Below are 13,092 nucleotides of genomic sequence, written 5' to 3' on the forward strand. Positions count from 1 at the left end.
TGAGCGCTCTCTCCAGTGTTTGTAGCAGCAGGGCTGCAAAAAAAAAAAAAGCACAATATGGAGTATAAACATATCCTAAAGCTTGCAGCAAGAAGCTTGATTTGTACATTTATCTATGGGTAGCCAAACCCTAAAATAATATGGCATGAAACATCATTTAGTATTCCTGAACTCAATAACAAAACAATGCTAATTAAGTGTTGTAGATACAATTTATACAAATGTTAGTTTTGCATGAAGGTATTTTTGCCTACCTAGTGTTTTTAAATTTCCCATAAATTTGTTTGTTTTATAGTAAAACTATTTGCCGCAACAAGTGAAGTGATTGATGGAGAGATGCAGTTTTATGCTAGAGCAAGGAATTTCTACAGAGATGTTCCAGCAACAGAAGAAGGGATGATGGGCGACTTTTCCGACCTCTCCAAAACTGACATAGAATCATCTCGAGAGTTTCTAAGAAAATTTGTTGGAGTAAGTAACATCTGTTGGGGTAGATTAACAGCAGCAGATGCTGTTGAAGAAATTTCTACAATGGTTCCATTCATCTGAATAGAAGTGTTGAAGTGATTTTTAGTTGCAGAAATTTCTGCAATAAAATCTGTAGTGTGATTGAAGTATTACATGAAACACAAACATTTGCGCCCGTGTGATGCCCTGGCAAAACCAGGTAGTCACACATAGGCTCCCGCATGACACCTTCTCTCACCTAGGTAACACACAGCCGACCTGAAACCCTAGCCACCCCCCTCAGGGCAAGACAGGCAAAACAGTGGGCGGGACCAGGCGGTTAGGAAACACCCACCTAGGGCGGGAAAAACAGAGAGTTGAGTTAACGTTCAAGTGCAAGTTGGAGGTGCCAAGTTGGCAGGTGCCAGGGTCGGAGCCCTGATACCTTGGCTAGGTGGCAGACAGTGGTCTCCGTCCACAGGAGATGGGAAGACGGCTCGGCAGATCTGAGATGGACCGGGACAGGGTTGGAGTCCTCCGGTACTGACACCGGAGACCCGACTGTAAACCGTGCACAGAGGGGGTATATCGGACCCTGAAGCCAGGACCGGAACCAACGGCCTAGCTAATCAACCGATTGAGGGCAGGATTATAGGTCCTGTTCCAACCAATGCCCCAAAAACAGACAACCACCCACAGAGAGGGATAGGGTAACCGCCAGGGCCCAGTAGATCCTACGGGTCAGCGTCAGCGGGCATGGCTCCTCAGGTATACAACAAGCCGAGAGAGGACTCCCGTGTTCCATACTGGGAAGCCCAACACAAGCAAACACAGTGCAGAGGGAAAAGACAGAGACCACCAGCCCGGGTGGGGGACCAGAGTACAACCGGCCACGCTGGCCAGCCACCAGCACCTTGATTTACCAAAAGACTCGTGTGATTTATTCAACTGTGAGTAACCAAACATTCCCTGGTACATCTGGGCGCGCAGGCCCCTGCCATCGCCATCCCTTGCACCAAGCGATCGGGTCCCGGGGCAACAATCCCTACCCATGGAGGGGTTAACATCCAGCTGCCATCACACCTTCCCCTTGTATCCCGCACCAGCAGCGGTGCTGTCCCACTTCACCACACACCGTGGGTGGCGTCACGAACTGTATACGGCCAAGCCCGTTTTCAACTACGTCCCCCTTTTCATTTGGCATGTCCGCGTGACCCCCGGGTCCGGAGGATCCCTCAAGCCACACAGCGGGTCCAGATCTGAGCAGTCCGGCTGCTACAGGTGTGGGGGCGGCACACCCCAAAAACTGGCGTCATGAACAGGATTGTAACCCATCCACCTACCTGTTGGAAGTGCGCTTTAATTTGGACAGTCAGCGGTGATCCGTTGCAAAATTTTGAGAAGTCGCCATTTTGCCGCCAGTTTTAGGTGCGAAAAACAACAGCCCAGCGTCTTCTCCCCCGAGAAAGGGCGCAAAGCTGAAGCCTCGCCTCCTGGGAACGAGGCCAGAAGGAAACAACACCCTGAGGCCGAAAACTAAACTAACCAGCTGCACGAGGGAGTGCTTGCAAAAGACCAAGGGGGGGCGGGCGAAGAGTCTGCAGCATGTGACCCAAGAAGATAAAGGGCAGGGACGCCAGGACTCTGCTACCCTTTTGTTCCTGGATACCAATGGAGAAGGATGGCTGATCAGTCTGGCAATCCACTTGTGGAGGAACCCGTGCCCGGAACAGCCGACTGGGTGGAAGCCCAGACAGACCGCATGTGCCGCAGAATCCAGGCCCAGGCCAATTTCCTGCTGAAGCGATGGATGGCTGAGATGAGGGAGCTGGCTGGAGCCGTCCGGGCCCGTGAAGTGGAGGCGACCTCAGAGGAGCGGGTAAGCGACCCACGCCCCTATGTCCCACCGGGACCGGCCCACCAGGCCGAGGAGCTCGGTCTGCCCCCGTCCACCACGCCGCCTCCCTCGCTGCCCGTACCTGTAGCCGACACCCCACTCGGTTCGCTGCCCCAAGCAACGGCAGCGGTCCCCGTTCCATCCGCCTATGAGGACCCGCCTGTAGAATCCTCAGGCCACGAGCACGCTGCCGCCCCAGCACCCGCACCAGCTCCACACCAGACTAAAGCCCGGAAGAAGCCCCCTCTGGTCCCGAGCCAGGCTGCAGCCCTGATGATGTCGCCCCCGGTCACAGAGAAGGCAGCGCACTCAAAGACGATGGCCCTGGCAGTCCGCCCGGCCGCAGCAGAGGCGGCGCCCGACCGGAAGTCAGCATCAACAGAGACGCCGACCGCTCCCCAGTTCCCGGTCCCGGCTGAGGCACAGCCGGCATGCATCTGCGGGGCAGCAGAGCGGGCCATGACACAGCGGAGCCCACCATTGCAAGTGACGCCGGTTGTAGCTGGCATGGAGGGTATCCGGCTGGGCCTTACCCCTGCGCAAGAGGAAGCGGAGTATGAAACCGGTATCCCGTATTGGGAGCGGCAGTGGCACCAGTTAAAGAAAGATTGCTGCTCGGTAGAGGAGGAAGGTGGAAGTGTTATCCCGGACCTACACCGAGAAAGACCACCTCCGGAATGCCACTTTACGGGTGCAGGGCCCAACATACCAAGGCCACGTCCAGCACTTTAATGCCCAAAGAGGTTGGGGCTTCATATACGAGCCGGGGCTGGAGGCCGAAATCTTTGTCTCCCGTAGAGATGTGGCCCCTCACCTACCTGTTGGCCACCCGGACCAAGACCTGAAGTATGGAGAAATGGTCTCGTACACCCGGCACTGTGGAGAGAGGGGGTGGTTCGCCCTCGATGGGAGGAAGTGGGTGAAGATGGGTGCCCAGCAGCACACCCGCCCCTCTCCGCCAGCTTCACCTGATTAAGAAGTTAAGGTAGAGAAACCCCGGCTACTCCAGTTGTACAAGTAACCGTTGGGACAATTCATCGTTTAACAGTCCAATGTTCAAAAAGTTTTAAAAATGGATCACGGGCATGAACTGGAAGGCCAACCCAAAAACTATTGGGAATTGTAAATAACCCCTGACCACCCTTCTCATCCCGCCGCAGTCTCTGGAGAGGCTGATTGGAGGAAGGGTCTGCGGTAGAGTAGGGCATAGTCACCATAGAGACCGGTGACAACCCTCCAGGCCAGGGGTCCCTGGACTTGGGGCCCGTGACAAAAGACTGCTGGGTAAGGAAATTTTTACCCGGCCCGTGAGGGCATCACCCGGACCTGTCCTGGAGTTGGGCAAGGGGAGCACACCAGTGCTTAGCGGTGGCACCAGGGGGCAGGTTGTTTTGGGTGGGGGTGCGTGAGAAGTGGACCGGTCCGTCCCGTCCCGATTTAGATGTGTAACGTTTAAGAAAAGTGCCTCCCGTAAGGGAAGAAAAGAGAATTGTACCAAATGTTATTATCCTTGTTATCCCTGTTTTTATCTTTTCAGTTGCTGTTAAATAAATGTTGGTGGTCGGACAGCGCGTGGACGGTCTGTATTAAATCAAGGGGGAATGTGACGCCCTGGCATAACCAGGTAGTCACACATAGGCCCCCGCATAACACCTTCCCTCACCTAGGTCACACACAGCCGACCTGAAACCGTAGCCACCCCCTTCAGGGCAAGACAGGCACACCAGTGGGCGGGACCAGGCGGTTAGGAAATGCCCACCTAGGGGTCTAGACAGCCCGGGGCAGGAAAAACAGAGTTGAGTTAATGTTCAAGTGCAAGTTGGAGGTGCCAAGTTGGCAGGTGCCAGGGTCGGAGCCCTGACACCTTGGCTAGGTGGCAGACAGTGGTCTCCGTCAGCAGGAGACGGGAAGACGGCTCGGCAGATCCGAGGTTGACCGGTACAGGGTTGGAGTCTGCCGGTACTGACACCGGAGACCCGACCGGAAACCGTGCATAGAGGGGGTAGTCGGACCCTGAAGCCAGGACCGGAACCAATCCCCTAGCTAATTAACCGATTGAGGGCAGGATTATAGGTCCTGTCCCAACCAAAGTCCCAAAAGCAGACAACCACCCACAGAGAGGGATAGGGCAACCGCCAGGGCCCAGTAGATCCCACGGGTCAGCGTCAGCGGGCATGGCTCCTCAGGTACACAACAAGCCGGGAGCGAACTCCCGTATTCCATACCAGGAAGTCCAACACAAGCAAACACAGTGCAGAGGGAAAAGACGGCGACCACCACCCCGGGTGGGGGACCAGAGTACAACCGGCTACGGTGGCCGGCCACCAGCACCTTGGTTTACCAAAAGACTCGTGTGATTTATTCAACTGTAAGTAACCAAACATCCCCTGGTACGTCTGGGCGCGCAGGCCCCTGCCATTGCCATCCCTTCCACCAAGCCATCGGGTCCCGGGGCAACCATCCTACCCACGGAGGGGTTAACATCCAGCTGCCATCACACCTTCCCCGGGTATCTCGCACCAGCAGCGGTGGTGTCCCACTTCACCACACACCATAGGTGGCGTCACGAACTGTATACGGCCAAGCCCGTACAACTACGTCCCCCTTTTCATTTGGCGTGTCCGCATGACCCCCGGGTCCAGAGGATCCCTCGAGCCACACAGCGAGTCCGGATCCGAGCAGCGCGGCTGCTACAGGTGTGGGGGCGGCACACCCGCAAACCATTAAAGTAAAATTTATTTCTTATTATGTACCCACTTGACAAGCAGTTGCGAAATGCACATCAGGTGGATGGTGGGTGAGCCATTGTTGTTATACTTTTCTTAGGCACTTATGGAGTTTGTGAACAGCGAGGAAAAAAGGAAGTTGAACCCAGCACCGATTCCAAAAATAGGATAAAAATTTACTTTTCTTTATTGGTGCATTGTTAAAATTCTCATATGAAGACCATGGATGGAAGGTTCAGTGCATAGGTAAGCTTAACGCGTTTCGGACTTCATAATAATAAAAACATAACAGAGTCCTTAATCATAAGTAACCTATGTGTGGTAGCAGATGGAGTTTCAGTATATACTAGATACTGGCTTGGATAGGGAGGCAAAATGGGAATTCGTTATTTACCCGTACAAGGGTGTGTGCCTTGCATATGTTAATTAGGCAAGGAGAAAGCGTGTATGAGGAATAGCAGTCTCCTAATGTGATGTGTATTCCTAGGTGCGGTAAATAAATGTTGGATATTAACTTCAACTAAAAAAAATTATTACCTACTGACACTTAAGAATTGGGAAGATATAATGGACTCAAACTGAAATAATAAAGTAGATAGGGGAATATAACCTTATATAGATGGATAGATAATAGATAGATAATGGATAGATAAATAGATAGTTAGATAATGGATAGATAGATAGATGGATGGATAGATGGATAGATAGACAGATAGATAGATGGATAGAAAGATGGATAGATAGATAGATGGATGGACAGCTAGATAGATAGATAGATAGATGGATGGACAGCTAGATAGATAGATAGATAGATAGAGGGATAGATGGATAGAAAGTTGGATAGATAATGGTTAGATGGATAGATAGATGGATAGATAGATAATAGATAGTTAGATAATGGATGGATAGATAGATAGATAGATAGAGAGATAGATGGATATGTGCCTCCACCGTGACAGCCGACGGGGATCCGGATCCGCAGTGGCTCGAGGGGTTTCCGGACGCAAGGCGGGGTCGCGCGGCCTCTCGACATAAAGAGGGGGAAATTTTTGGATAGGGTGGATTGGATAGTGTTCGGGACGCCACCCACGGTGCGTGGCAAGGCAGGATACCACTGCTGCTGCGTTTGGGGAGGGAGCGCCCGGGAGCGATGGGCTGGCAGCTTAAAGTGTTAACCCCTCCGTGGGCATGGGGAAGGTGTCCCGGGGCTCGGTGATAAGGATGGCTGGGGACCCGTTGGGGCAAAAGGTGCACAAAGTACTCACACAGTCCAGATACGCTGACACAAACACCGGGTAAACCAGAGTCCTGGAATGTTCTGCTGCTCTTGTTAGAGCATGCTGGGTCCGTCCCCTTTTTGCGTTGCTGGTTGGTCTGAAGCCTTGTCCCTTGGCACAGTGTTTAATTCTTTTTGGATCCCTTTTGCCTATGACTATTTGGGTCCCGCTCATCTGCGTGGCTAGCAGGGTGAGCTTGCTCTCAGGGTTCACGCTTGGGATTTTCTGGACGGTTTTGGGAAGTCCTATACCCCTCGTTGCACTAGTACCCCGATTCTGGAGTGGGTGGAGAATGGCTCGTGAAGACTTCGTCCTCGTCGGGTGAATTACTGGGCTGCGTGAAGCTACTTCCCAGCCTAGGCTCTGCGTACCCCGTAGTGCCCTGGCCCCTGCCTGGTTGTAGCACAAGGCTGTCGAACTGCCCTCCTTGGCAGTACCGTGCCCCTTGCCACTATCCCCTGCGACCGGGGTTCCAGCTCCTTCTGGCCAGGCCAATGTCTAGCACCTGGAACAGGAGCAGGAGCCCAGCTCCGCAGCGTGACCTCTCACTGTCACTGCTGGACGTCAACTCTCTACTCACTAACTGACACTTCTGGCCCTCCTTCTACAATCCCTCCATCTGGGTGGCCCTATTTCCTTCAGATTGCCCAATGGATGTTTGGCGGGTGTGATGCAGAGTGTTCCCCAGGATTTGTGTATACCTGTTAGCAACACCAAATGGACAGGACCCATAACCAAGGAGGAGCAGGTACCATGCAGAAGGGCAGGTTGCACGTCACCCTTGTGACGACCTGATAGGCCAGGGCGTCACAGATAGATGGCTAGATAGTGTTACGTCCGGGTGGTGGAAACTCTGGACCGTACACCGGTTTCCCCTGAGGAGGCAGCCAGGCCGGTCACCCCGCCAGAGGGTCTTGATGCACGGCAGCCGAAGCACTATTGGTAGCCAGACAGTCCGTAGGGGGGCTGGAAAGGTGGATGTTGCTGAGCACACGGAGTTCTGGACGGTAGTCCGGGTGATGAGGCTCAGGGTCCAAGGCTGGGTTGCAGGGTCAGGCGGGATCCGGAACCTGCTGAGCGATGGGACGGGTCACCCAACGGAGCCAGGGACTGGAGACTGGCGGAGCTGCAGAGGTGGTGGAACATCCGCCGAAGTCACCGTCAGGGTAGTGGCACGGACGTGGTTCGGAGCGGCTGGCGTGGCAGGACAGGCTCTGCGAGACAGACAGGGTTAATACAGGGCAAGCAATACGGGGACCTGAACTCCTAGCTTACTAAACACGTAGAACAGGCCCCGCCCACCAGGAAAGAAAATCCTAATATACCCTGTACCTGTCTATGCAATTTCCTGTTTCAAGGTGCTGGCCCTTTAAGAAAGGGTCAATGACCACGCGCCCTAATGCGCATGCGCGAGGCCCGTGTGCCAGAAGCCAGTCCAGGGAGCGGTGCAGAGGAAGCAGGGGTGCCCGGCAGGGTGTCCCACGTCGCTGAGGAGCGCCGGGAGCGGTGAGCTGGACGCATGGAGGGTGCAGGCGAGGAAGAGGAGGCCGGGACCGGAGTGGTGAGTCGGGGACGCTGCCGGGAAGCGGGGAGCGGGCCACGGGGACCGGAGAGCGGGGCACGGGGACCGGGAAGCGTGACAGATAGAGGGATAGATAAATAGATGGATAGATAGAGAGATAGATGGATAGATAGATTAGATTAGATAGATGGATGGATAGATAGATAATGAATGGATAGAAAGATGGATAGATAGAGGGATAGATGGATAGATAGATGGATAGATAGATGGGTATATGCATCGACAGATAGATAGATAGTGGATAGATAGATAGATAGAGGGATAGATGGACAGATAGATGGATAAAAAGATAGATGGATAGATAGATAGATAATGGATTGATAGATAGATGTATAGATAGATGGATAGCTAGATAATAGATGGATAGATAGATGGATAGATAAACAATGGATAGATGGATAGATAGATAGATATATGGATAGATAGAGGGATAGATAGAGGGATAGATAATAGATAGCCACAGCAGAGAAGCCTCTACAACTGACCTCCATCCTATAAATGGTGCAAGACGTCAGAAATAAAATATAAAGAGGCTCCCAACAGACCCGAAATACAGGAGATGCTCCACAACTTCTACAGCTACAAGTACAAGTCAAACCGAGAAAGAATGAATCAAGCTGCAAAAGACCGCAACAAAATATTCCACACCATGGCCAAATTGTCCGACCTCAAAGAAGTTAACTACAAGAGGCCAAAAGAAAAGCAGATTAATGGTTGGTTTGACAAAGAGTGTAAAGCCGTTCGAAAGACCCTGAGAACAGCCTCAAACAATAAACACAGAGACCCCAACAACCCAGACCTGAGGAAAGCCTATGACACCACACAAAGGCAGTACAAAACCATCCTCAGGAGGAAGAAGCAGAGCTACATCTCTACCAAACTTAGCCAACTCTAAGACGCCCTCCAAGACAACTCCTTCTGGGAAATATAGAACCACATGGACACGAAGAGCAAGAAAAAGAATGACACCCATATCCAAAATGGCAACATCTGGCTTCAGTACTTCAGAGACCTCTACAAAGACATCCCAAAAGAAGGATTAAGCCAAGGGCAGGAAAACATAACATCAAAACTAAAGGCAATGGAGGAGAAAATCAAAAATTTACAAAACCCACTGGACACACCAATTACTTTACAGGAAGCTGCAGAGAAAATCACTTCCATAAGGTGTAAAAAATCTAGTGGCCTGGATGGAATCCCCCCAGAGATGCTGAAGTACAGCCCACCAGAAATTCAAGCTGCAAAATGTTAAACTGTTCAACATTGTGCTGAGTGCTGGTTACTTCCCTCGTACCTGGAAACAAGGACTCATTACACCGATCCACAAGAGTGGGGACAGGTATGACCCTGCCAACTACAGAGGCATATGTGTCAGCAGTAACTTGGGAAAACTGTTCAACAACATCCTAAAAAAAGGATCATCAGTTTCCTTACTGAGCACAATGTCCTGGGCAAAAGCCAAGCAGAGTTCGTGCCAAACCACCGAACCATGGACCTCATCTACACACTGCACAGTCTCATTCAGAGCCACGTACACAATAAAGCATAGGAAGATATACACCTGCTTTGTAGACTTTAAAAAGGCCTTTGACTCAGTGTGGCACTTGGGTTTGTTCTTGAAATTGCTGGAGAGCGGAATAGGAGGAAAGACCTACGATGTAATCAAAAGCTCCTACACCGAGAACCTCTGCAGTGTGAGTGTGAACGGTAGAAGAACGGCCTATTTCCTGCAGAGCCGAGGAGTCAGACAGGGCTGCAGCCTAAGTCCAACACTCTTCAATATCTACATCAATGAGCTGGCTACTGCTCTGGAATCTTCACCTGTTCCAGGTCTCACAATCCATGATGCCCAGTTGAAATTCTTGCTCTATGCAGATGACCTACTGCTAGTGTCACCAACCGAGAAAGGTCTCCAAGACAACCTACAAATCTTGGAGAAATTTAGCTCCACATGGGCACTACCGATCAACCTAAAGAAAACCAACATCATGGTGTTCCAGAAGAGAAAAAGGAGATTTGACCAGCATCCTCCATTTGTCCTAAACAACTGCACTCTTACAAGAACAGACAAATACACCTACTTGGGCCTGGAAATTCACCAGTCAGGGAGCTTCAAACAAGCCATAGAGACCCTGTAAAACAAGGCCTCCCAGACCTTCTATGCCATCCGAAGGAAACTCTATCATCTGAAGCCTTCAGTGAGGGTCTGGCTAACAATCTTCGATTCCATCATCGCCCCAATCCTCCTGTATGGCAGTGAAGTCTGGGGCCCTCACACTTACCCAGATTGGTCAAGGTGGGATTCCAGCCCAACAGAAATATTCCACCTGGAATTTTGTAAGCACCTTCTCCAGGTCCATCGAAGCACTTCCAACAGCGCCTGTCGGGCCGAGCTGGGCAGATTCCCTCTACACCTAGCGGTTCTGAAGAGGGCACTATCATTTCGGGCTCACTAACAGAGTAGCAATCCAAGCTCCCATCACCACAAAGCTCTGATATATATACATGGTCCAGATGAACCAGGACCCCTGGCACAGCTCTCCCCAACCCAACTGGACAAAATAACCAATCACAGCAGCCTGACAAGAACCAGAATCAGGAAGATGGTAGACGAGGGCCAGGAGAAGTATATCAGTGACTGGAGGACCGACATCAACACCTCACAGAAACTAACCACGTACCAGAGACTACAGAGAGACTACAGACTGGCCCCATATCTGGAAAGACTCCTGGATCCCAGAGACTGCAGAACCCTGAGCCAATATAGGATCAGTGCCCACAGTCTAGCCATCGAATCTGGCCGACACAAGCAGAGCTACAAACCCAGGGAGGACAGACTGTGCCAACACTGTGACCTGGAGGCCCTGGAGGATGAAACCCACTTCCTGCTACACTGCACCAAGTACTCAGCAGTGAGGGACACTCACTTCAGGAGACTCTCCCATCTCTTCCCGGATTTCAGCTCCATGAAGGAGGAAGAGAAAACATATATCCTGCTGGGGGAAGAAGAGAGCGCAGTGGAGATAGCAGCACGGTATTTGAGTGAATGTCATAAACTTCGAGAAAGAGAACTATGATAAGCCATGGACTTCCATAGCCCCCAACGTCCCCACCCTAGATGTGCCCCATCCATTCTTCCTATAGTCCCCACCCTGGATGTGCCCCATCCATCCTACCTACAGTCCCCACCCTCCATGTGCCCCATCCATCCTTACTATGGTCCCTACTAGAATTGAGCGATGTTCGATGTTCGAGGTTTGCCAATTTCATGTTCGAGTGATTTTGGGGGGTGTTCGAGAGGCTCGACGAACTCGAGCTTTTTGCTAAAAGCTCGACAGTTCGAGTTACGTTCAAGAACGGTTCAAGCACCAAAAAGCTAAGCTAGTTACTAGCTGGCTTTTCACTGTAATAGTGTGAGTCACTGTGTGAATCACACTATTATCAAAATTCAGCGTATAGTGTGCATGGGGGACGGGTTTTAGATCAGTGCTGCTGCTGAGCTGAGTGCTGAGAGAATGCCGATCGCCATTTTTTTTTTTCCTTACCACGTGTACAGTGGTGCAGGCCAGGCTGTCAGCAAATCACAGAGACACACACTGCACAGTGGATTTTTGCCAGACAAGCAAGGGCTTGTATCATAGGCTGTGCATGTCACATGTCTTTGCTCTATATGACACGGCCATTTTCCCCGTCGCCGCCATTATTTGTCTGCTGCGTGTCGGTGACAGTCACTGCTCCCGCTCCCGCTGCTACTGCTGCTGTGTGCGCTATAGAGATACAGTGCAATCTACACAGCGCTTTAGGGATTAGGGACTACTGGTTATTTAAGCCCTTTTCAGGGCTGATTTAAAGGCGTTCATAGCCATAGCTGCTAGGCAGGTCTGTGCAAACGCTGTGCTGGGCTTTGCTGTCCTGCTATCTACAGCACCTGTGCATTCTACCCACCTGGCCATTTTTTTCCACACTATTTTATTTCTCTAAAGAGCTGACACTTTTTGTGGCATCCTAAAAGTGTCTGGAATACTAAGTTAGTGTTCCTTTGCTGTCCACTTACCCACAGCACTCGTGCATTCTACCCACCTGGCCAGTTTTTTCCACGCTATTATATTTCCCCAAAGAGCTGACACTTTTTGTGGCATCCTAAAAGTGTCTGGAATACTAAGTTAGTGTTCCTTTGCTGTCCACTTACCCACAGCACTCGTGCATTTTACCCACCTGGCCAGTTTTTGCCACGCTATTTTATTTCCGTAAAGTGCTGACACTTTTTGTGGCATCCTAAAAGTGTCTGGAATACTAAGTTAGTGTTCCTTTGCTGTCCACTTACCCACAGCACCCATGCCTTCTACCCACCTGGCCATTTTATGCCACGCTATTTTATTTCCCCAAAGAGCTGACACTTTTTGTGGCATCCTAAAAGTGTCTGTAATACTAAGTTAGTGTTCCTTTGCTGTCCACTGACCCACAGCACTTGTGCATGCTACACACCTGTCCATTTTTGCTACGCAATTCTAATTGCAAACTGTGCTGCCACTGTTAGGGGCATACTAAAATTATCTGGGATACTACCTTAAGCCCACTTTACACGTTGCAATTAGTTGTACAATCGCATTTGCGATGTGACACGCCCAGGTTGCATACGGGATCTATCAGATTTCACGTTGGTCGTTCATTTGCTGTCACACGAGCGTTAGTAGTCTATGTTAAATTGGTCAATTTTGTGTGCGATCCTTTAGATCATGTGTTCTGTGACGTATGCATTGAGCACCTTTTTTTTTTTTTATTTATTGACTTGCCAAGCGTGTGTAATGTGGGATGCGTTTTTACTATGTCATCTGCCATTCAGCTCTGCTACATGGCCGCTAACAGCAGACACAGACAGCCATGTAGCAGAGCTGAATGGCAGATGACAGCAGACACAGACAGAGCCGCACTGTCAGAATGAACTCGGGTGAACTTCACCCGACTTCATTGTGATGCTGCGGCTCTGTCTGTGTCGCGTCCTGATTAGCGGTCACCAGTGAAGACTCACCGGTGACCGCTAATCCCCTGAGTAACTGAAGTTAGCAGCCCTCTCTCATATACTCACCAATCCCCGGCGCCGCGTTGCACGGCATTCACACTGCTCCGGCGGCTTTTACTGTTTTGAAAAAGCCGGCCGCCCAT

The 13,092-nt window shown here is 51.0% G+C and overlaps 1 protein-coding gene across 1 annotated transcript in view; it reads left to right on the forward strand.

Annotated features, from left to right (window-relative positions):
- NTMT2 (N-terminal Xaa-Pro-Lys N-methyltransferase 2) overlaps positions 1-13,092 on the forward strand; it is a 934,068-nt gene that overhangs the window by 376,408 nt on the left and 544,568 nt on the right. The window contains exon 2 of the mRNA XM_075321950.1: positions 296-471. Within this exon, the coding sequence (XP_075178065.1) occupies positions 296-471 (176 nt within the window). The remainder of the gene's footprint in view (positions 1-295; positions 472-13,092) is intronic.

This window comes from Anomaloglossus baeobatrachus, chromosome 8, assembly GCF_048569485.1.
Source record: "Anomaloglossus baeobatrachus isolate aAnoBae1 chromosome 8, aAnoBae1.hap1, whole genome shotgun sequence".
NCBI lineage: Eukaryota > Metazoa > Chordata > Amphibia > Anura > Aromobatidae > Anomaloglossus > Anomaloglossus baeobatrachus.